Source organism: Ammodytes marinus, assembly GCF_949987685.1.
Source record: "Ammodytes marinus genome assembly, chromosome: 6".
In the NCBI taxonomy this organism is placed as follows: Eukaryota; Metazoa; Chordata; class Actinopteri; order Uranoscopiformes; family Ammodytidae; genus Ammodytes; species Ammodytes marinus.
This window is the reverse complement of record NC_137235.1, coordinates 15,189,524-15,214,870: the sequence shown is the minus strand read 5'-3', so window position 1 is coordinate 15,214,870 and position 25,347 is coordinate 15,189,524. Positions and strand designations below refer to the sequence as shown.

General features: G+C 41.7%; 1 protein-coding gene across 1 annotated transcript in view; it reads right to left on the bottom strand.

Annotated features, from left to right (window-relative positions):
* The window catches only part of pax5 (paired box 5), a gene marked incomplete at both ends in the record, with an annotated part of 47,708 nt that extends 28,565 nt beyond the window's left edge, over nt 1-19,143 (bottom strand). Inside the window, 3 exons of the mRNA XM_080029954.1 lie at nt 476-673; nt 4,125-4,290; nt 19,098-19,143. Of these exons, the coding sequence (XP_079886080.1) occupies nt 476-673; nt 4,125-4,290; nt 19,098-19,143 (410 nt within the window). The remainder of the gene's footprint in view (nt 1-475; nt 674-4,124; nt 4,291-19,097) is intronic.
* Nucleotides 19,144-25,347: the final 6,204 nt, after the last annotated feature.

The window sequence follows — 25,347 nt, the reverse complement described above, 5'->3', positions numbered from 1 at the left end:
GGGCCTCACACTTCTGCTTGGCTGCTCATGCAAGCCCTTTTCTTCCTCTTTCCCTTTCCTCCCCTTTTCCTCTCCTGTACTGTCCTCTCCTTTCCTTCCTTCTCCCTTTCTTTCCTTTCATTTGTGTCCGTTTCTTTCCTTACCCTCACACCACCTTCCTTTTCCTTTTGTCAGCCTATTTTGCTCACTCCTTCTCTCTCTCTTATTTCACTATCCCTCCCTTTCTCTGCCTCTATGCTCAGGGGAAAGGGTTGTCATTGTACCATCGTGTTGAACCACTGAGCTGCAGCCACTTCATACATATGGAGACTGGGGGCCTCTTTGCCATTCTCTTTTCCACTCCCGGACTTACACACAAACACATACACACACACACACAGAGTATTATATTGCTCTGCGCTGTACATATACTCAGTACCTGTTGCTATAAGTTAATACTCAGACACAAACAGTGATTACAGACACTGCGGTTTACCTGTTGATGGAGCTGACACTGGGGACGCTGTCGTTGTCACACACTCTCTCGGCGAGGAGCCTGTCCCGGATCTCCCAGGCAAACATGGTGGGGTTTTGGCGTTTGTAATCGGCGATTTTGTCGACTACTTTGGGAGTAGCAACCTTTGGTTTGGATCCCCCGATTACCCCGGGCCGGATACTGCCTGTTTCATAGTACCTGCCATAAACAAAGCACAAGACGATGCTCGTGTTGGTCGTGTAAGGGGCAACACAAGGAGGTTGCTGTATTTCCAAAAGTGCTGAAAAAAAGCAGTTTTGAGCTTTCAATCTGTATATTGGGATAGAAAAAAGCAGCAGTTTAATCAAGTCGATACGTTTGTGACCGTGTCCTGATCAATTGATCCGACATTGGTTCTCTTATTTTAACATCATTTACACATTTCCAACAGCAAATGTAAGGAATTAGCCAAATGAGACAAATATACTCAAACAGGAGCAAATAGGGCATTTGTTGCAGAAGATTATTTTCAGCTTCAGTCGTGACTCTTTACAACAACAGGGTGGTGGTGTATGTCGGATGAACTCAAAATAAACGAGTGGCTCTCTTATGGGTATTATTTAGGAAAACAATCGGGCACAGGTAATTTGCTGCGAAATTGAAGGACACAAGAAATAATAGAATATCACCCTTATTCCTTAATTAGACACCTGGGGCACTTAAATTGTTGGATTATACTTCCATATTTATCTGAACAAGCCGAAAAAGGGAATAGCCAAAATAATTTTTGTGTTGTGTTGCTGAACTCACAAAACAGTTACATATTGAAAGATCTGGCACATGAAAAAAAAATCCTGTTGTTCTTCTGGCCCTATAGTTCACCCTTCCTCGTGGTGATTTGAACATTGTTACGCTCTGTCCCAACTCCTGTATAAGAATGACCTTCCCATTCTGGCCAGCACTTTCCCTGTCTCTTAAAAAAATACTTTACATCCCCTCCGGCCTGTCACTTGCCCTTCCCTTCCCTTTGCACCTGATCTCGAGAGATCCTGTTTAATTTCTTTACGGATTGGTTGGTTTACATTTCATCTGGCCGGTCAATAACCCTGACTTGCGCCCTTCATGTTCTTACTGTTCCAACTGACAAAAATGCATTCTTTAATCCAGCTGAAGCTAATATCAGTCTGAATTAAGTCAAATAAAGTGGTTATCTTAAATACAACGTTAAATGCTGTTGTTTCTGCATCCCCTGCTAAATGTTAAATTTAAACCTGGTAATGTTGGTAAAAATAAAATTCAACCTCACAGGGTTTTCATTAGGGCGGAAAGACTAAAAACAGATTATTCAGAACTTGCACACTAAATACACCGAGCCACATAAGTAACTGGCCAACCGACACAGCGTAAACAACATTGATCGCAATGTCAAAATATTAATATCATAACAATAGGAACTTAGTGGCAAAAACCAACCACATCACTCAGTGTGGCACAGTCCCATCAGCAGGTTAAGCTTCCCTTGACCTATACAGTTAACATGTGAAAAGTGTCCTGATGTCTTGGATCTTCTTAGTGGGAGTCGGGTGACAAAATTCAGAGAAAAGAAAAAGAAAAACACAGCTAACAACTTGTCTGTCATTAGAATAAACTGTAGATAAGAGGATCGGCTAAATGACTGGATGTAATGCCTAGAAGGCTCTTATTTTCTTTGGCAATTTCACATTCTCAGAGGTGAGAAGAGGGTGGCAATGACACACACACACACACCCACACACACACACACACACACACACACACACACACACACACACACACACACACACACACACACAAACAAACACACTCGGATTCAGGTGTTTCGTGTCCACCATGGCTATTTCATGAATGTATTTGCATGCAGAAGGGGCATGGGGGCAGGGGGTGGGAGGACAGCAAATGTGCTACACAGCTTGCAGAAAAGGGGGGATGCTGTGTGTGAGTGTGGATGCAAGCTGTCAGTCAGTCTTAAACCTGCAGCTCTGTCTGTCTCTCTTTCTCTCTCTTTCTCTCTCTCTCTCTCTCTCCCTCTCTCTCCACTGCTGTACGGTAGAGTAATCCCTTCCGTGAAGATGTGTGTCCTTTTAAGTGTGAGTTTCCTTGTCTTTATTATAGTGTGTCTGTGTGTGTGTGTGTGTGTGTGTGTGCGTGCGTGCGTGCGTGCGTGCGTGCGTGCGTGTGTGTGTGTGTGTGCATGCTTGCGTGCGTGAGTGTGGGTGTGTTGCACATTTTTTACTATTCACAGCTGGAGTATAAACACAGCTAAAGGAAAAACAATCTATTTCCAAATTGAAAACTATTTAAATTATTCACAGCCGAATCATCTGTGAATAAACGAGCATGGTTATTGATATCGGCACAACGATGAGCCAACACACACACACACAGAGTGGTAGAGTTGGTGTTTTTGTTCTGCTGGCACCAGAGAGACAGAGGAGAGGATAAAAAAAACACCCTCCCTCCTTCCATCCCTCGATCCCCTCTCCTCCCCCCTCACGGTAACGCTTCAGTGAGTTGAACGGCCAGGACAGGGGAGAGAGAGTGTGGAAGAACAAGAAAGAAAGAGAGAGAGAGAGAGAGAGAGAGAGAGAGAGAGAGAGAGAGAGAGAGAGAGAGAGAGAAAGAGAGGCAAGGGAGAACAATGAGCAACACATTTTTTGATATAGCTGAGGGTCGCTGCAGCTAATCCTTCCCCTCTGTCCCCTCAAATGGGCTCTCTGTCTCTGGTTCTTTTTGCAATGTTCTCCTTTAACACGCCTTTTCCCCTTTTGATTGTGTTCCTTGTTCCTGTCTTTCTCCCATTCTCAATCTCTCTTTCTCTCTCTCTCTCTTTTTGGGGAGGGGGTTCAGAAATATGGTGCCACTTTCATTTTGATGCTAATTCCAAAAAGTGATGAATCTCAAAAAGTGAGGAATCTTTCTCTTTTGTCCCCCTTTCGTCTCTGGGGGATGGAACGAGCACGGATTTACTCTTGAATTTAGCTTTGAAAAAAGTGGAGAGTGTGTGAGATGGAGAGAGAGAGAGAGAGAGATGGACAGAGAGTGAGTGACAAATAGAAAAGGGGTTGGGGAAAAACACAGAAATATTGAGAGGGGTCGGATGAGAAATACAGGATACAGAGAGGGAGGTAAACGGGTAAAAGAAGAGAGAGAGAGTAGAGAACAGAGTGATAGAAACATGAGAAAAACGAAGGCAGGCAAGTATTGAAAATGCAGCTTGTGCATTCTGAGGGCAAAGAGGAAACGGCCAAATGGGCACTCAATGACCGCACAAGAATAAAAAAATAAAGATGCTTAGCCAAGACTGATCCAGCCTTTGTGTAATCACTTCTCGGGATAATGAAAAATCGAAACCATTATGCCAAAAACAAAATGAACTACATATAGAAAGCAGAAGACAATTTTGTGAATATCATTTTAGCTGTCTCGTTCCACACTGCAGGACATTGGAATTCAAAGATTTACATTATGTATTAAAGATGGAAGCTGGCATATTATCATGATTTTTTTTTTTTTACGCCTTAACCAATTGTCCGAGGCACCCCCCACAAGCTCACAGTCTGTGTGCTAGGTGAAAATATGTTCATGGCTGTCTGTCACCATATGTCTGTAGGTGTTTTGTATTCCTATTTACCTGCCCAGTATCTTGCTGACACATCCATGGCTGACTCGTAGCTGGCGTGAGATGTCGCAGGGCCGAACCCCTTGGTGGGCGAGTTCTACTATTCGCTGTCGCACAACGTCCGGGAGGGGCCTGCCGTTCACAAACACTCCTCCGAGCTGGTTCACCCCGCCATGTCCTACAACAGGGACAAATGAATCCAGAAAAATGTCAAGACCAGCGTATAGCCAGAAAGAGAGAGAGAGAGAGAGAGAAAAGAGAGAGGTACAATGGTTATGTATAGCTCAAGACGCTGAGAAATGTAATAAGCTTACAAGCACTTATTCAAAACCTGAGTCACCAAAGTGAAGGTTGATGAGACAAGAGTTTTAGAAGATTATTAGTGCAACAAATAAAAAACAACCAGCTATTAAAAAACAAAATCAGTGACATAAACTTAACACACACAACAGAAAATTAGACGGGGCTCCGTTGGGGGGACAAAACATAATCGAGCTATCCACTTCAGCAGAGCCACAATTTCTGGACTAGTATCCCACAGCTGATGGCTACTGGCTGATGTCAATTTACTATTTCAAATATGCGGGCTCAGCATTTATAGTACCAGTTGGACTATTCCAATATGCAAACTTTGGACATTTTCACCCAGGGCAGAGAAAGCTAAGATATTAAGTAAATGAAGGGATTTCAATTAATTATTGACCATGGCCTGGCCCTTCCCCTTACCGAAAGATAACCCCTTATATTCCCTCTGGGGGATGAGAAGAAAAAGAAAGAAAGAGAATAAGACTCGAGCATGGACCAGTATAGAACAGAAGACAAGGCTGAACCTTTACATAATTCTGGTTGTGGGATCATTATACACTGTTTTAATCCTTTGCCCTTCTACTACTGAAACCACAGCTGCCTACTAATTCATCTGACTAACTTCCATTTTCAAATAGCAGAGGCAAAGGATCATCTACAATGTAGAAAACGTTAGTACGTCAAGCAAGCAAGTTGGTTTATTAGGGATACAGTTTACTTCCATTAAGTTTATAAGTCCGAGAAGTACGGAAAATGTCCCCCAAGGAGACTTCTTTAAATTACTAATTTTGTCCGACCAACAGCCTAAAGCGATATTTACAGTATTTCATATTATATCATATCACCCTGGAAAAGCCAAAACCGGATACTTGTTGGAATTTCTGCCAATCAACTCATTGATTAATCCTGGGAGCTGTCCCAGCATGCACTGGAGGAGAGGAAGGATAAACCAGGGACGGGTCAGCAGTCTAGGGCAAGCATTTAATGGAACACATTCACACCTCTACAAACAACACTGACAGGCTCCCACCAGCCAAGCCAGGTCAGAACCACTGTATGCAGGAGGGAGGAAGTGAGACAGAGAATTATTTGGGCAACACTCTCTCTCCCACCTCCAAATACTGTGTGTACATACTGTATATGGTTATATCTCACCAAAGGCACAGTATAAATCAACCAGATTTTTTTTCTACCACATAATCCACTGGCTTTTGTATTACCATAGTGATTACGTCTTTAGGGGAAACACACACACACACACACACACTAATCCTAGCTGTGGGGGTAATAGATTTTAAACACATTCCCCCAGCAGGGATACCCCCTTAAACATGAAGCTGTCCCCTGAACCTGTAACCCCTCCCCTGTTCTCCTCTATTCTCCATCAGCATAAAATAAAGAAGCACATACACACACACACACACACACACACACACACACACACACACACACACACACACACACACACACACACACACACACACACACACACACACACACACACACACACACACACACACATACAGCCATCTGCAGCTCAAATATAGATAGATGCACACATGGTGGATAAACACAGAAATAGACAGTCTCATTCTGGGAAATCAAAAAAAGCCCTTTTTTCTTTTTAAACGGCTGATGTGGATGGTCATTCTCTTCCTCTGTTTTTTTTAGATAGAAGAAGCCTCATTATGCAGATGCCATGCTGCAGACAGCACAATTTGAAAAAGCAATCGTTCTTTACAAAAGAGGCCAATATATAGAGAGTCATTTTTATGCAACATCTATGACAGCTGGGCTCCACCAAAGCTAAGAGGCTAAGAGTCTAAATGGCGTGCAATGTAACAACCAACATGAAGTTTAAAGACAATATAATCATATCAGCTGCATCTAAAGCCTTTTTCTCATGTATTATTAAGCCAATTAAATTAAAGGAGCAATGCACTCAATTTAGGTATACGCTTTAATTCTTCAGATTTGTGTTGGCGTGGCTGTGCATTAAAGTGGCTGTGCATTAAAAATACAGTAATTCATCATTTAACAAGATGGGGCGTACTATTCCGCTTGTGAAAATCATTGTCTGATGTCATTTGAAGCTCTGAGCAAGTTTTGTCCAGCCTTGGGCTTAGGGTTGAACGCTAAATATTTTTGACACCCTTCTCGATTATATTATTAACTTGGGTTGATGTGGAAATGTTTCAGTCCAATAAAGACACTTTTGCATGATGGGAGGTGTAGGCGTTTTGGAAGCTTGACCCATATACAAGCCCTGAAACCTGGACCTGTGCTGCTTTGATTTTGACTATTCTTTTTAAAATGTATCTCTCACAAGTTCCCATTATTTTTTAGATTGTTTGGTATGAATGGAAGAAGTCACCACCACAGCTATGCAAGAGCTCAATACTATTAAGGAAGGACAACTGTCCATCTCTGAAGTCGTAGATGTTCGATTTGTGTCTTCTATGTGGCTGTTATTTGAAAGATTCAGGGGCACACACAATGGGGGCAATGCTGTTTCGTATACTGTGGCTCCTGTTTAACTTGTAATGAAAGAAAGATTTACTCGCTTTCCCACATGTTATGATGAGTTGATGGCTTCCCTGCATCATGTGAGCCTGCTGGTGTTTCTTAATGTCAGCAGGTGCTACTCTCTATCACCTCCTCAAGTATCTGAGTCAAGTCAATGCCAGTGTCAATGTCATTTAAATGCAGGGCCCAAAACAAGGGAGGGGGCCAAATGGAATGAAATTAGGTAAAGCGTCCCGCCAGTGGTTCATGGTCAGTGCCTTGCCTATACCCCACCTGATTCCCCTCTGAGCGGTACTGTGTGTGTGTGTGTGTGTGTGTGTGTGTGTGTGTGTGTTATTGTGTGTGTGTGTGTGTGTTATTGTGTGTGTATGTTTCTTTTCTTTTCGCACCGGAGACACATTTTCATATATTCTTCAAGGCAGGAACGAGCCTGCTGACCTACATGGACAAGAACAAGACCCTTGGCACGCTCTCTCTCTCGCTCTCTGTGAATATTTTGTGTAGTTGTGTGAGGGCATTATTCCTTCTTCCACACTTTTATTATTCTGTCCTGAAACCTTTCTGTGAATAAAAGACACAGCTTCCGCAGGGCAGTTAATAGAAGCCTGCTGTGCTACGTCTGTTCTCCTTTTCACCACAGGTATCTGCAGAGAAGACTCTCTCTCTCTCTGTGTCTCTCTCTCTCTCTCTCTCTCTCTCTCTCTCTCTCTCTCCCCCTTTTTTCTCAGATAAGAGTAAATGAAATGGTTCCTTTCACCCTCCCTATCTGGGCCAGGGCATGAAATACGCCTAGCTTTGTAAAGAGATGGAGAGGAATGACTTGGGACCTACAAAAACCTCCAGATAAATATTTATTCACTTATCTGTGTATTAACTGTTGGCATTAGGCGTTCAGACTTTCACCACTTTTAGGGAAGGTTATGGGGATTATGTGTTTCAAATGCATTTTCCAAGCTCATAAATACTGATAGGGACAGCGCAAAAAAGTTACACATTCTGTAAAGGCATTTGTTTATCATCCCCTATAGCGTAATTCTCTGAAAAAGTGTTATGAGTTGTTTGCGGTCTACGTGCCGTTTTCTTTTCCACAGCTATATCGCTGGGCCTGATGAGGACCTCATTTTGATCTGGGAGCTTTGCATTTTGGGAGGGAATCGATAGAGATGCCTTGAAAAAATTTATTTTGAAATACGTCACCTTACAACAGCACTGAGGAATGATGTTCCCCTCACAGCTGTGTGTGGAGACAGGTCCAGTCATTCATCGCACTGGCCAAATAAATGAACCACTTGCTCCCAGGAATTAAATCAACGTTGGCTAGCTCGGGGAGATTTGGTTGCAAATCAGATACTACGATTTTGCCAAATTAGGGCTTTTGCCTTCTTTAAGGTTTTTCTATAACAAATAAAGCTGAAAGCTACAGTCTCTAGAGAAGGATTGGTTTTTGGCAGAGGCTGCAGCTTCACTTTCATCCCAGAGGCTCAGAGAGGGACATAGACAGCAGGGGTCATTATGCATTCCTGTTGTAGTTTATCTATTTACCCTTTATAGGAGCTGACTTGAGAGCCTGGCACCTCCTCAAATGTTTGATTGATTCACTGTTTCCGAGAGGAAGAAATACAGAGATAAAGCAGAATATATTCGGGCTTACCATCCAGAAAATAAGATCCATTAGGCTCTATGTCTCTCTCCCTGCTATATTCCTCTCTCTCTCTCTCTCTCTCTCTCTCTCTCTCTCTCTCTCTCTCTCTCTCTCTCTCTCTCTATATATATATATATATATATATATATATATATATATATATATATAGAGAGAGAGAGAGAGAGATATATAGAGATATATGTATGTATATACAGTATATATATAATCTCTCATCTGCCCCGTCACGGCCTGACGACTAAAAAATAAAGCCAAAGAGAAATCACAACAATAACGCCACCGTTTTTCTCTTCTCTCTTGGAAAAAAATAAGAAAAGAATAAGGGGAAGTAGAAATTACTTTTGACTGAAAACCTGTTTGGAAACTTGCTCGCCAGAATACAGATGAAGCACATTTCCTTGAGCAAACAGTGAATAGATTTGTGAGATGTGCCGGGCGGGCGTTTTGGTGTGTGTGCTATTTTACTCGAGAAAAGTGGAATCATTAATATTTTGTCGGCAAAGTGCGACTCGGAGAATCTCGTTAATAGACGCTTAAGATTTGAAAAGGTTATATCAGGGGAAGCAGTCCTTTTTTTCAAAGAAATACCCTTGGGGAAAAATAATGATTCGATTGAAAGAAATCGTTGTCAGCGTAAATAAATGAAGCCTACACTTCTACTTAAATAAATATTCGAGTAGAATTCGTATGTTTCCATGCAGAAAATCTGGCTTTAGTAGGCCTTGGCTATGTGTTTTGCTAGGCCTACTTGATGTAGGCTATTTTTGCCTGTAAGATTTGTTAATTTTGTTTCCCCTTCTCTTCGTCAATCACAGAAAGGTAGGCCACAGCCTCTCCTACTTAATATTCAGAATGCCACTATTACCATCATAATAGCACACATTATTGTGAAATTCAGCTCATTATCATCACAATCACCTGGTATGGATGTTTAACTCATCCATGCTAGCATACATATCGTTGCGCCTGGTGGAAAAGAAAACACGCTTGTAAGTTACAAAAGTTACAACCAAATGGTCATGGTGTTTCCACGAATGATGCTGTGTCAAATAGGCTACTTACAGGTTTGGACGGTCAAACACGTAATCGATATAATTTCAGTCAAAAAAATAGGGAAAGAATCGTAAAAAAGCAGTAGGTCCTACCAGTAGTAGGCTATCATTCATAACTCCCCAACACATAGGTTATGTTGCTAAGACAACATTGTGGACACATACACACACACACACACACACACACACACACACACACACACACACACACACACACACCGCACACACACAAACACACACACACACACACACGCACGCACACACACACACACACACACACACACACACACACACACACACACACACACACACACATACACACACACACACACACACTAGCCCACTATCATTTTCACGCGTCACAGTCGATTCGTGGCAACCTCTCTCTCTCTCTCTCTCTCTCTCTCTCTCTCTCTCTCTCTCTCTCCTCCCCCCCCCCCCCCTATAGGCTACCCTTGACATTTTTTTGGTGTAATCGTTTTAAAGCGTCTCCGGGCTCTGACATATATAACTTTAGCTCTGCTGTTACCGTCAGCACCGCGGATCATTGGCTTTGGTGAAACGGAGGGGATAGGGGAAACGCGATTCGTTCTAGTTCTGGGATGTGTGTGTGTGTGTGTGTGTGTGTGTGTGTGTGTGTGTGTGTGTGTGTGTGTGTGTGTGTGTGTGTGTGTGTGTGTGTGTGTGTGTGTGTGCGTGCGTACGTGTGTGCGTGCGTGTGTGTGTGTGTGTGTGTGTGTGTGTGTGTGTGTGTGTGTGTGTGTGTGTGTGTGTGTGTGTGTGTGTGTGTGTGTGTGTGTGTGTGTGTGTGTGTGTGTGTGTGTCTTTTAATCCTGAAGGATAACGCACCGTGGGAACCTCTGTCAGTCACATAAAACGTGTTCTCTCCAGGACTAAACTCCCAAGAAAATATAGTGCGTCGTCCATTAGGCCTACACGCCACTGCAAATGCCTGACGGCTATTAGTTAGGCTATTCAGCCTCTGAGTCGAGAAACAAAATAGTAGCCTACGCTGAGGACCAACGAATATGATTTTTTGGTATTTTCTAAAAAGCTAATTATTGCATCAATCACGCTTGTTGAAAGTCGTTCTTTATTCTTTGTTATTTTGTAATTCTTTGTTATTAATTGTTATTGTGAAAAAATATTTTGTTATTATGTCGTGTGCCTATCATAATAAATTTCATGTGAAGGGAATATAGTGTTTGGGGAGGGAAAGTGGACTGGAAAAACAAAGCAGGGCCCCGCCATGTCACGACTGAGTGAACAAGTTGTGTTTCCCCCCTTTCGGGCCTACCCGCAGCACCTTGCACTGCCGGCGTGTCCTTGAGCAAGACACCGAGCCTGCTGTGTGATTGAACCTGAATTTCCCTGCGGGGGATAAATAGACCTTTTTATTATTCTAAGACCCGAGTGTATCTCCGCGTGCACCTGTGTGTCCGTCTAAACTGGTTACGCACAGAAACACTGTTACTGTTTGTGGATCAAGTTCAGCTTTTAGTCAAGCTTTGTTAACCCGGTCTCTCTCTCTCTCTCTCTCTCTCTCTCTCTCTCTCTCTCTCTCTCTTTCCTTCCTCTTCCCTTCAAAAAGTGAAACACAGAAAACCGTCTCTCAAAAGGAACTAGCAAATACAAAAAATAAAAACAATCCAGTTAAAATGATTCTCACAAATTATAATTTAAAAAATCACTTTAGCCCAATTAAGTCAATCTGCTTGAAAAGAAATACGGCCAGAGGCAAGGCGTGAAAAAATCAAGTGGAAATATGGAAAGCAAATTCACAGTGCTAAAAAAATAACATAATTTGAGCCTTAACTTTAGCATGCATCCGTATTTTAAACACTGCAAATGTCATCCCTCCCTTAAGAAGTTATCAAGTGCAACCACCAACTAAATTTGCCCCATTGTCAAAAAATTATTAAATATTAAAATAAATAAATAGCCTACATGCGCAGGAACAGTAAGAAATAATTGACTTGCACAATGAATTTCAAAAAGTTTACAAACGGACGTTTCAAAAAAAAATCTTAATTTCTTAAATTAAAGAGGTAGCCTACATTTCAATGCCATAAGGTTATTTCGCACAAATGTACTGTCATTGTTGTTGTTGGAGTCTTTTTGATGTCGTTTCAAAAAGAAAAATGACAGAAGAGCTATACTTAACGACCCAAGGAAAGTCTTTTTGCAGCGCGCAGCTGGAAACGCTACAGCTTCGCTGTAATTATGGTGGGCTACATGCACACTGAATTGTTGGTGGGAGGATTGTTTTAGTTCAGGGCAGATGGGATCATGCAAATGGTGGAGTATTAAACATGTAAACTTACTGTGCATTGCAGCGAACGGGTCGTGTTTACAGTGAATCTCCATTGATACGGTTGGTCTGAAGGGCCCCTATACAAGGGGTCTTAAAAAATGCTACCGGACAGCCCGCTTCAGTCCGTCCCTTTAGTCACAGACCGTGACCTCCAATGAATGGAATTTTTTCGTTTTGCTTAATTAATTTGAAAAAATGTTTGAGTTGGTTGGCAGGGGGACCCGGTTTCAAACTTGTATAAAAAATGTTTAAAAAAATCCTGATCCTTAATATAAAGAAAAGCGAGAGGTTTTCGGTCAGAAGTTAATAAAGAAGTGGCGACAATAGTCTCAGAGACGGGCTCCCTCCTCATGGGTACGGGACACCAAACCGGGTCTGTTCTGGGGTCTCCAAAACCAGAGGAGGGAGACGACAGCAATAGTGCTCATTCCTTCAGCTGCTCTTCTTCAACGAGTAGCCCCAGTCCAAGAAAAACAGATTCAAACTTTTGCAAAAAAATATTTTAAAAATAAATATGTATAGGGCCTATATGGAGAGCATACAAGCCATCTCCCTTTCTCGGTCCACTGGCCGTGACCCCTAAACTGAGACTTAACCAAAAGGGGGCTGAACTTTCTTCTTTCAGTCCGGTAAAATGCTTCGAGATGCCCCCCAAAAAGATGAAAAAACAGTTCGAAAAAATTCAAATATTTTTTAAACATCCACGATTATTTTTCTTTTAGGTTGGTTTGCTGCACATTTCTTCTTGTCACAAATCGTCCTCGACAGTTGCCTTCACATTAACACTTGGTAATCTCCCATCAATAAAGCCAGTGAGAGCGTATGAGTGCTCACATCTTGAAGTCTCTCCATATCCATCTTGCCAAAAAATGTATTAAAAAAATACTGAAAATTATTCAGTAGGAAAAACACCAACAGCACTCTGTTTTGTGTAAAAGCTGCTGAGTCTGGCGTGAGAGATGTTATCCTGTTTTCTATGAACGAAAGGCAGCTCTTGGTCTCTCTATTATCTCTTCCCCCCTCTGTGTTGACCGCCACTCACTGCACACACGTAGTTATTGGACTCCCGCTTTTATGTGTTGGAGTTTGAAGACGCATTTATTCACGCTGGAAAAGAAAACAGTCCTGTCATTTTTTAAAAAGCTGGTAGTTTTCTCCGCGCTTGTGCCAGAAAACACCGAAATGTTTTGGTGTAGCCTAAATATGTACATAAACAGGCTTCTTCTTTCACTACACGGAGCAAAGCTGCCTGCGCCCAGCGTCCTCGGTGGCGCACGCCGCGTTTCAGGACCTGCTCTCGTGCGGACAGCGCCCGCGCTCCCACCCCCTGGAACCCTAACCTACACGCGCCGGCCAGCTGCCCGTCACTCACAGCAGAGCCATCCAATCACGGCGCGAGCGCTGCCTCCACGTCACCGCCGACCTTAGCTAGAAGCGGCAGGGGGAGCGCGCTGATTGGCTGGTGCGAATCCCGTGGGCCAATGACGCCCCGCATGTGTTGTCCGTCCACCAATGGGGAGGCTCGGTGAAGCGACGCAGGGCTCGGGGAGAAGATGATAGTATGTTTAATTTCAATTAACGAAGAAAAAACGTAATGCCTTTATACCCGTTTGCGCTCAATTTATTCATGTCAATATTAAATGGCTAATTAATTGAGTATTACTAAAAATGAGGCTTAGTTGAAAAAAGGTTTTATAAGTGAGGGAATGTTTCTCAAATAGTAATTGTCCATCTTTCGGGGAGGGGGGGGGAGAGAGTTTATAGGCCCATAGCATTTTAAGATCCCTCTCAAAAACCTTTATATTATTTCCCCTCCTCTTTGCAGACCTACACAGGAGTGAGTGATGACAAGTTGTCCTGCAATATTTTCGCCCCTTCGAAACAATGTTATAAATCTTTTGCTCGGGGAGAATTGAGGGAAAGATTATGAAACATGTATTCCCGCTCATTGCCTAATTGATTGCGGATCAAACGGATATGTCGTTTTTAATGAAATGCAATTGGCGAACTCCACATTTACACTCCAAACTGGAAGAGAGAGGGATTCATTACATGTCCGTCCCACCTGATTTAAGAGGGCATATCGAAGCCTCGCCCCTGTAATATTAACCATACAAATAGCCTAAAGCATGAGCCAAATTAAAAAAGTGTTATTTCCCTTCTTCCTGTTTCTAGACATTTAATCATTTCAGCTCACGGTTTTTATGTTGCACGCCTTAGATTGGGCACATGTAGATCTACACAGGAGAGACACGCAGACATGCAGTTCTTACCTTTATAACTCTATCATTAAAGATATAGCCTGCTGTCATTACACACTAATGAACAACAACAATAACAGCAATAGCAATAACAATCTCCATCTTGTTCTTCCTAATTTCCAGGTTTATCCTCAGAAGACCGACAGGCTTGACGTACCTTAAGGCGATGCATCTAATTCCAAAAAGGTCAATGTGTGATATTATTGAGTTAATTTAATTTCTGATTTTCTCTTTTTTTTTTTCTTGCTTTGACTTAATGTCATAACGTGCACCACAACACGCCCATACTTTTAAATATGTCGTGTACCCACACATTCAGGTTTTCCCCATTAAAACAAACACGTTTCTTGTCATTTCAGTGTTTAAACCCTGCTTCTTTCGGTGGGGCTTTTGACAGGATGCACCACGAGGGGGCGTTCAACCTTGGACCATGGAGCCTATACCCGTGAGCACAAGCGCGTGCACACAGGTGTATACAAACGCGCAAATCCAGGATATAAACTCACTGTACTATCGACAGCCTTGAACGTATAGCAGTCTTTCAACAGGGCCTCAAACTGGCCCAAAATGTAAGCATCCAGGACTACAGGATAGCATGGTTTATATAGGCAACATTGGATCACGGATTATGTGGTGTTGGCTGTTAATACTCTCTAACCAACATCTTCAACACTAAGTATGGTTCCAGGAATCTCCATTGATTCCACGTCCCTGCTCTGTAATCCACTGACAGTAAAGTATACACTGCGAAACAGTCGCACTAATCCTCATTCATATTTCACATCTCTTTACTTAGCAACTATTCATGAATTGGGGCCTTGTCTGACAGACAGCAAACCAAATTGATTTTTGTTTTTTTATTCGAAACACGAGAAAAAAATCAACCAAATCGAAGAGAATAGTTAGAGTAATGAAGCTGAAACTCTAGATATTTAGACTTGAATCCTGCACCACAGACCTGGGCCTGCAGCAGGCCACATGTGAACGAAAGCAGTGAAGGCGAATCCGGACAATGATACAGTGAGAGACACTGGTGCCAGAAAATACGGAAATCTGTTATCCATTTGAAATTATTTATATGCATGAACAACATTTTATTAATTCAGAATTTTCTCATTTCAATTTTTTGCATTCCTTTCCTTAGATAAATAAATCAATATTTTGTGCATTGACAGAGTATTTGGCTCCTGAGGTCTCCAATTAGGGACTTGAATGCAAAGGCACGGCGATATCATATTTTGCATGTTTTCTTTTTAATTTTATTTAATTGTGCCCGTTCTTCCTCCGCAGCCAGAGACTGTTTTGCTTTATTATTTATTTATTGAGATATAGACACGAGCGCTTCTCTCCCCACAGAAGTAAATTGCAGCTGTCGTCCTTGTCTCTGCGATTTGCAAATTAAATACATAAGCAATTAAAAAAATCCAAACACAATCAATCATGTATACAAATTGTTTTTGCTTTAGGGTGTAAATTTTGGAGAAAACTTCCATCAGGGTAGGACGACTTTAATCCAGGGGTCCAAACCATTACCATATTTCATTACCTTGGAATCTGGTGCTTGGGAGGGGGAGAAGGGATGTGTGTGTGTGTGTGTGTGTGTGTGTGTGTGTGTGTGTGTGTGTGTGTGTGTGTGTGTGTGTGTGTGTGTGTGTGTGTGTGTGTGTGTGTGTGTGTGTGTGTGTGTGTGTGTGTGTGTGTGTGTGTGTGGGTGGGTGCGTGTGTGTGTGTGTGTATACTTTTTTAAACATTAGTAAGTATGTGTCTGAGTTGTGATAATCATTTGGAGGCAAATTGGCAACGCTGTTTTTGAAGTGTTTCTTTCTTTCTCCCCTTCTCTCCATCCACCATGAAAGCTTCGGCTGTTGTGCTTCTTTTTTTTTGCGCCCGAGCGTCGAAACGGAAAAGCAATGAAAAATTAATAGCGCATGTTAACTCCACCAGCTCGTTTATTACACGCCTGCTGACTGTAAACATAATGAGAAAGCTCCAGTATCTCTGCTTAAGTTTTCATTTGCTTCCAAAATATAAAAGTCGTAACTAATAAATAAAATATATGGACTGGAGAGTGAACCGTCTTGGATTTCTCGAGGTGGAACTGTAACCGAGCAGGCAAAGCACGCTCGCTGCTTCTCTCGCCCGATCAACTGGACCTGTTTGTAATGATTTGACTCGATGATTACGCAATTAAAGACCAGTCTGTCACCTGTAAAAGGCCTTGCATACTGTCCGTTATAACAGACCTCGTCCTGTGCTATATTGGGCCACTTGAGGTCAAGGCGAAAGTAGGCTATGCCATGTGAGGTCATCTCTCTATTTCTTTCTCCCCTCCCTCCCTGTGTACTCTCCTCAACCCTCTCTATCTCAGTTTTCCCTGGTGGAGGCGAGACGGTGTGGATCCTCTGGCAGCATCTGAAGTCTTCCTGCATCCACACTATTCGCACTTTACTTAGTATTACCATGTAAACATCTGGTCAATGAACAAATTCCTTCGTGACTTTCGCTACTTATGACATCTATTGCAGCATGTCAGTCCTGGGAGAGGGATCCCTTACTCTGTCGACTCTCCCTGAGATTTCTTCAATGTTTTATTCCCGGTAAAGGGTTTTTACTGCGAGTTTTTTCTCAGCCGAGCTAAGGGTCTAAGGGCAGGGTGTCATATTGTATCATATTGTATCATATATCATATTGTATGAAATGTAAAGCCCACCGAGGCAAATTTATTTGTGATTTTGGGCTATATAAATAAAACTGATTTGATTTGATTTGATCTCTCCCTACCGCTGCGTTTTCTTGGTTTCTGGGGTGCACTGAGGCCACATACGAAAGCGTATTCGGCCCATACTTTACACAAACTAATAATATCTGTCTCTAAACGTTTGGCGACGACTCCAATATTGTATTTCTGACATAAAATTATGTCTGAATCCTAAATCCTAAATCCTAAGCCTATATGGAGAGGGGACATATTTGGAAGGCGTAAAATCAAATCGTACTGGGCAGGTGTCAAGAATCACATATTTGTATGAGACCAGTACAGATAAGTTACCTCTTGCACAAGTAAAATTATAATTTAACGTCGGCCACGCTGCCCCACTTGTCGTCAGGGAGTGACTGAAATGGCGGCCCCTCATATTGGAAAGAACCGGCCTACGCACTTTTACGCACGGCCAACCTGCAGTGCTGGAAGAGAGGGGGTCTCCTTAGATCCATGTTCATTCTCACAGACTCTCCTTTGTACCCCAAGCACGTATTTTAAAGTGAAAGGAAATGGAGAGGCTATAGGTACAGGCCATTAATACTTTACATGCCAAATAGGAGAAGGAGTTATTTCAACTCTGATTTCCTCTGTCGTCAAAAGCTTATTATTATCTAATTGCTACCAATACCGTTGCTTTCACCGTTTGGGGCCCACTCCACCAAAGACCGCAAAGGAGGCATTATTTATCTTACAAATATGGTCTCGTTCTTTGATGACACATTTCCATAAAAGGCCGCGTGTGAGAAGCGGAACACACCTCCTGGTCACAATATTTATAAAAGTAATAGGAAAAACAACACCACAAACCGACTGCACTCAAATACAATCTTGTTTTATAACTGTCTAAAACAATCTAGCCTACTATGCAAGCATTACCATATTCCCTCCCATATTCTCTATTTTCTCTCTAACAGGCCACCAGGGGCATCGCCAACAATGATTGTGTGTGTGTGTGTGTGTGTGTGTGTGTGTGTGTGTGTGTGTGTGTGTGTGTGTGTGTGTGTGTGTGTGTGTGTGTGTGTGTGGGGGGGGAGGGGGGGGGGGTATTTCCACAAGACACATTGCCCTCTCAGAAACCATCACCTGCCCACCGTTTCTTAATGACAAACGACGTTTTATCAATGCAGACACAGCAGGCAGCAATATGAAATCATGTGATATCCATTGGGTGCCATAACAAGGTCGATGGCCTGATCCATTGCTCTACCAGACCCCGCTGTTTTATGAATAGGCCTATAGGAGATGCACCTGTTGAATAAAGTAATGGAGACACGCAGAACAGAGTGAGGTCAGAGTCCTTTAGAGTTATTCCAGGCTGAACATCATAACCTGCCGCTTAAATTGCCGGAGTCGTCATAACACACAAACACTCAAAGAGTTGATTTAGTTGCATGTAACAAATATGCGTACACAATTGTTTATCCCTGCATGCCTGTGCCACACACACACACCGCCACAATATTATACACAAATCCACAGTCCTTGTATCACGAGGCCCAATGAAGGATTCAATGTAGTGCTCTAATACGACCTGATGTGTAAGCCAAAATCTTAAGCCACTCTTGTTTCTTCCGAGCACATAGTGCGTAACAATTATAAATACAATAAAATAAAGGTTTAAACAAAGTCCTTAATGACATCAAACTAAACCAACCAAAACAAAAATCCCAAACAAAAAAAAACGATTCCAAGCACAGTTTTCTTTTCCTCTTTAAGTTTACACATTATTTGAGAGAAGCTGAAAGTTTTAGGCTACAGGTTACCATCCTGACTCCATCACTGGCCCACAGTACTCATAGTGTCACAAGCTTGAGATAAAACGTTTCGAATAGTTGGTGCACGTGGGCATCCTAAAAAGTTGAGGTTCAAACAATTTTTCTTCATACAGGACTACTTCAGAAAAGTTTGTACAACTTCTAATAACTCCACACAAAAGTTTAGAAACAAGGGCATACATTCAACACGAATTCCACTTAAAAGTTCAAGCAAAAAAATAATATATGCGAACCAATAAACAACACTGGAACGTGTTTCACTTGGAGAAAAAAAAGCTAAGTTGAACTCTTCTTAAAAGTGAAGTTAAGCTCCAGCCGGTGAGACCCTACCTGCTCTCCCCAGCCGCAGTGCAGGACTCCTGGGCCCCTGGTCCATGTTACCCGGGTAGAACAGGGGGAGGCGATGGAGGGAGGGAAAAAAAGAAAAGAACAAAAAAACTTTTCCAGTGTCCCCTCTCCCTCTCTTCCCCCCTTGCTCTATCTCTCTCTCTCCCTCCCTCCCTCACCCTTTGGCACTGTTTTCTTCTCTCCCTCTTTTTTCCCTTTCGTCCTACAGTACTTCTGGGGCGAGTTGTAGGTTGAAATAATTCGACCCTTCCGCTCCCTATTGCACTCCCTGCAAGTGTTCAGCCATCTGCAACTAAACGCTTTAGGTGGAAAAAAGGCTTCGGGGGGAAGCGTGAAATGATCTCGCAGAGTAAAAGAGCCGCTTTCTCAATGTGCGCTCATGTCCTGTCCTTTTCTTGCGCGAGCTCGCACACACAAGTGCAATACGCGTACATAATCACGTGCACGCGCGCACACGCGCACGGCCACGCCTACATACACACAACGTACAACTTCCACCCTTCCTTGCAGTGCCGCGCCCCCCTCAATCGCATCTGTTACCAAGTTCCACTTTACTAAACTTTCCCGCCCCCTCCCCACACTCCCCCTCTCTCTGTCTTTTTCTTACTCTCACTCTCTCCCCCTCTTTTATGTTAGATTCATTTCCTCAGGGACAAACAATAGCTACGACTATGTAAGCGGGTGACATTAAATGATGTGCGTATAGCCACCGCAAGTTTTTGCAAGTCTATGATGAGGTTATAAACAAGAGAAATATGTTGTTGGAGGGTTCCTGAGTGCATTTATGTCCAGTGTCCTTTCAGCACCGTCCAAAAGGGCGTTTAAGAGAGCTTCTCCAAAACTTCTCTCCTCCTCTGCCAAGATACACCTGTTACGCACGGCGCTCTTTACGCATTACGCACGGGCTGAGAGACTGCAGAGCAGGTGCAAAAGACAGGTCTACAACTTCAGCCTCACCGCTCTGCTGTTGGAGAGTGCAGTCTTCTCCTGTGCATGCACTGTGCGCAAAGTGTTTGTCACAACATGGAGAGTTTCGGTCCTCGATTTTGATTGTTCGCAGACCCACACCTGTGCACGCCTAACGTTTCATTTAAATATTAATTTGCCAACGGAAAATTTCCACTCGTACTGATACTCACCGCTTTGTTTGGTTCTCGTCGAGAACTTTATTCACTGCGGCGGAACAATGACGTTCAAGATTTCCTGAACATATGTGTGTGTGCTGTCTTTGGCTCTTCCGTTTTACTCAAGCAAACATCCACTGAAGACATGCTTTTGTAGTTATTTTAGACCAACTTAGTTATTGCGTATTTACTCTGTGTAAACCATGGACCTATAAGAGGTGTAAACCAGGGCCTCGTTTTTGTCTCATCATTTGCCTTTCCAACAACAAAAAACTAAACAAACAGGTAAACCCCTAAAAAAACTTAAACAAATAAATAAACATAAATGAATTAATTTAATTCAAAATAATTTTGAAAAATGGTACATCTTCCTCTTCCCTGTTTACTGTCACTCACATAATTAGCTAACTATTTTTTTTACCATGCCAGTATTGACTGGCTGGACACACAAACACAAACAAAAAAGAAAGGTGACAAACAGCCTGAGACTATCAATTGGTTGAAAAACCCATTTGCACATCCCAGTGTAACATCTTTGTTGGATAGAAATTATTAAAGTTAGGCATAATGGGTTCAGCTAATACATTGTAACGGAGAAGCTGTCGCTTGAGCCGGAAGTAAGAGGCTCTATTTGCCAGACGAATACATCTTTGTTTTCCTGGTGTGATACAAGAGACTCAGCATCCCTGTATGTTAACAGGCCAGGTAAAAAATAAGTAGAAAAAGACAAGACAAAATAAATAATATAGGATTTGTTAGGCTACTAAATAGGCAAAAGGGAGGAGGCCTCGTTCCTTAACACCTGTCATTGTTGTTTGGTCTGGCTTTGCGAGACTATAGCCTATATCTTGCAACTTGCAATAGTCACCGTGTGTTGTTTTTTAAGTCAGGCTTTTAACTTCTCCCTCCTTCCCAGTCCCTGCTGTCCTCCAGACAGCCGCGGGTCTCAGGGTTCACGCGCAGCCCTGAGACAATTGAGTGCGGAACAAAGCGCGAGACAGCGACCCATTTTGCTCTGCTTGTCGCCTCGCGCTGCAACACTACGACCCTGACCTCCGGCTCGCGCCCACAACATCAAAACATAAATTCTAATGTTTTCCCGTGTGATGGAGGGAAACAACAACAAGGAGCGGGGGGTGGGGGGGTTCAACACTGACCTTCAAACGGTGAAACAGACACCGATAAATCAATTACAGACCGCTGTCAGGAGTAGGAAAATATATATGTTTTGAACTTACAGCAGATGACCAGGAAGAAATGTAACTATTTGACAACTAGCCGATGTAAATTTTAAGCTACGCCATGGACATAACCAAATATAGGCCTACAATGAGCAGTCTAATACATAAACTATTGTTGTCACTTATTAGACTGCTAAATATAGGCTATAATAGCCTATTGATATAGCCCACAGTTCCAGTCTGGACTCTCTGCTCTCTTGCTATGGGGCAAATAGGTCTTGAATCTTCAATCCTCGGCATACTCGCCTCATCCTTATTTTTGTTTCGGCGTAAAAGTTCTATCTGCATGCATGGCCATGGTTAGGATTATTCCTGTGCATTTCATAAATGTTAAGCTCAAGGAGATACTGTAGAATGATATGCTATTGATCTTATGACGAAACACCGTTATTAAAATCCACACAAATTCGAATTATGGTTTAGCATACAAAGCAAAAGGCCTATGCAATGAGGGACAGGAGCAATAAGAAGATATACAAATCCATTATAAATTTTAAGAAATTTAAACAATGTAATATATTAATTAGGCCTTTTTCACTTGAGCTTTACCTGAATATTTTCATAGTGGTTTAAATATGAATAATACATTTTTAACCATGATGTTGTGTTGTGTTTTTTTTCCATTTATACACAAAATGCAGTTGTGACGACTTTAATAAAACTCATATTATAACAAAAACCATCCTTTATTTATCGATATTATAATTTCTATCATTATGTTTTAACTATAATTATTTGTATTCAACTAAACATTAATTTAGAGAGATAATCAAGAGAGTTATATTTAGAATGTATCAAATGCGTTACCACAATAGTAGGCCTACTGTCTTAACATAACCTAGTAGTTTTAATTATTCCATGCCCTACATTTTATTTTATGTTTAAAAAAAGAAAATATCCATTAATTGTTCTCCGGAGGTGTCGCTCCATATTTCGTTTTTGCCTACAGTATCTCCTCAAAGAATTCGCCATAGTTTAGATATTAATCATCACTTGTTTGTTTTTTCAGCCCCGTGCTAATTACAGTAATGTAATTAATATGAGGGGGGTGTAGGCTTATAGTTGGATCAGTGACCCGTGCTCTGACCGAGTGGAACCGGAAAGAATCGCATTAACGCGCGAGAAAGAAGAACTAAATGGACGATTAGAACAATAAGTAAACACGTAAACACAGGAGGAGAGGCTCAGTGTCTCCCCGGGACTATTTGGCTTTCACCAGAGCGGTTGAATTTAGGGCAAAGACAGTTTAAAGGCCCAGGATCAATGCATGTATGGGAGACAGACAATGCTGTCAGGGCGTTAATGAAGGATCACTGCTGCATGACCGCTCTGTCTGTTTCCTGTATAGCTCATAAACAGACTGGGAAAGAAATATTTAGAGAATACTTCATAAGTAAATTAGTCTCTTTGTATTTAAAATGCCCCTTGGTTACAAGTACAAGTGTCATCAGCAAAAATTGTATTATCATAAATAAAGATATCTTATTATGCAAAATGTATTTCATTATGTTAGTTATTATATAGAAATTATAAATAAATAAACATGTCAGCAGCATTTTAACATTGTAGCTGTTGCAGTGGATCTCATTTTAGCCTATTATTTAACTTATTTGGCTACTTACCTTATACTGTTTGGTTAAATCAATAACAATGTGTATTCTATTTTATAAGGATATCATATGTTTTTTATGTAAACCCACCTTTTAGAAAAGGAACTATCCATCAGATATTTGACTTTGTATGTAGTGGATCCTCACAATTGTACTAAGAAGAAGTAATACATAGCCTACTTAGTAACTTTTTCTTTAAATTACAGCTCCGATGCACATTTAAACAATCCTTATAGTCCATTATTCTATTTTCCTTTCTCAGTCAGATGTAATTTTAAGAGAACCACATTTTCAGATGTGGCTGCACTTTTACCAAAAAGCATGGTTTTGGACGTTTATTTATTTATAATAGGCCTATCTGTTTGTGTAATTTACAGTAGCCCCTAATAATCCATATGTTGCCAGAGCTTGGCTTAAGATGACGGGATACCACACATTTTTACTTTGTCCCTTAACTTTGGAATAGTTTACCTCTCAACATTAAGGCTTTATTTGATCAACTTTATTTTTCTTCTCAAAACTCTTGTTTTTGCTGTGATCCTCTCTTCTTCATATTCTACTGCTTTTATTGTTGTGTACAATTTATTTTGAAACACTATCTGAAAAGAAACCTATGCTTCCATTCTTTCTGACTTACCTTCCATGAAGTTCTCTAACTGTTACACTCTAAGCAGCTCATGCAGTGCTCCAACTATTCTCCTTTGGGGAGGTTATAAAAACACTTTTGATCCAACTTTGTCCCACATTTCTTAATACTGAAACCAACAATACAACAGTTTGATAACAACTTGCCTCTGGTGCTCATGTGTTAGCCATGGCTTTCCCTCAAAGACTCAGAGCAGTAGTGCTGATTGAGCTTACCTTTATATCCCTGGGATTTAATTCAGACTGGCACTTCACTGTGGTGACACAAGGTTCCTTTTTTTGCAGCCACTGTGCCTGGGTGTTGCTGTGACTATAGAGGCTAGAAGGGGGCTTAAGGGCTGCAGGGCGGATTGAGAAATTGGACACATTATTTGTCCATGAAACATTATGTGACACAACATGACACCAGGCCATTTGTATGTAAAGGTAAACATTTCAGCGTGACGATTGGACAAGAGCGAACAAGGCTCCTGTCAATGTGGTTTTATCCTCGCAACTGAGAAAGAGGTGTTGTGGGATCGTGTGGCATTGAGGTGTGTGTGTGTGTGTGTGTGTGTGTGTGTGTGTGTGTGTGTGTGTGCGCGCGTGCGTGTGCGTGTGTGTGTGTGTGTGTATGTGTGTGTGTGTGTGTGTGTGTGTGTGTGAGCTTGTGTTCACAAATGTAATCCCCATAGACACAAGTCACTTGGTCCGGTTTGAAAAGGTGTTGTTATGCTTGTTCTCTTGTTCTATCTTTTCCTTCTGAAAGCACTGAAGGACTATTGATCACAGAACTTCAAAAAAAGTGTTGCTTGATATTTCTTTATGGATTACACATGTAGAATGAAAATTCTTTGAATTAAACGGGTATGGTTGACACAACCATCAGGGGCCAACAACAAATGTCTAAAATCGACTGACCCTGAAAAGAAAAAGAAAAAATCACAAAGTACATCAACACCTGGACATCCTGTTGTGTGCAGCTCCAAGACAATGATTACCCCAATTTTTCGTGCAAGTGACCTTTTAAAATTAATCAAATAAATTCCCTGGCCCCCTCGTCACAGGGTGGACAATGCCTAAATCGGTCAAGACTTGAAAGCAGTTCAAGCAAGGAAAGATTTTTTCCTCTCAAAGTGTTTAATTTGAAGCAGGGTTGGGTGGTATGAGAATGTATATATGTACTACTTCATATATGACAAACATACTGTGTTACAAATCAATGATTTTTTACATGATGTCTTGAATCTCTTTGAGGGGTCTTGACCACACCAGGTTGGGAACAAATGGTTTAAGACACTGACTGCGGTTTCAATGTAATTTCCTGTCAGTTTGCTGAAGCTAAAATTAAATTCAAAAAAGAAGAAGGAAGATGAAAAAAGTTCATAAAACAGCTGCATGTGAATCCTGCTGCTTTTCCAGCATCCATGTCAAAGCTACTGGTGCACAATGTGGTGTCCATTTAAGGGGTCAAGCAATGTTACCTGTTGATATAACTGAGAGACCAAATAAATGTTCTGTTACATGGCTCAGAATTTCAGGCTTTTCCCTCTGGCTATATGTTTTATCATTTGTTTCTTCCTGCGTGAGCTATGCTGCTGATTAGTGCATGCTCTGCTTGGCATATTAACTC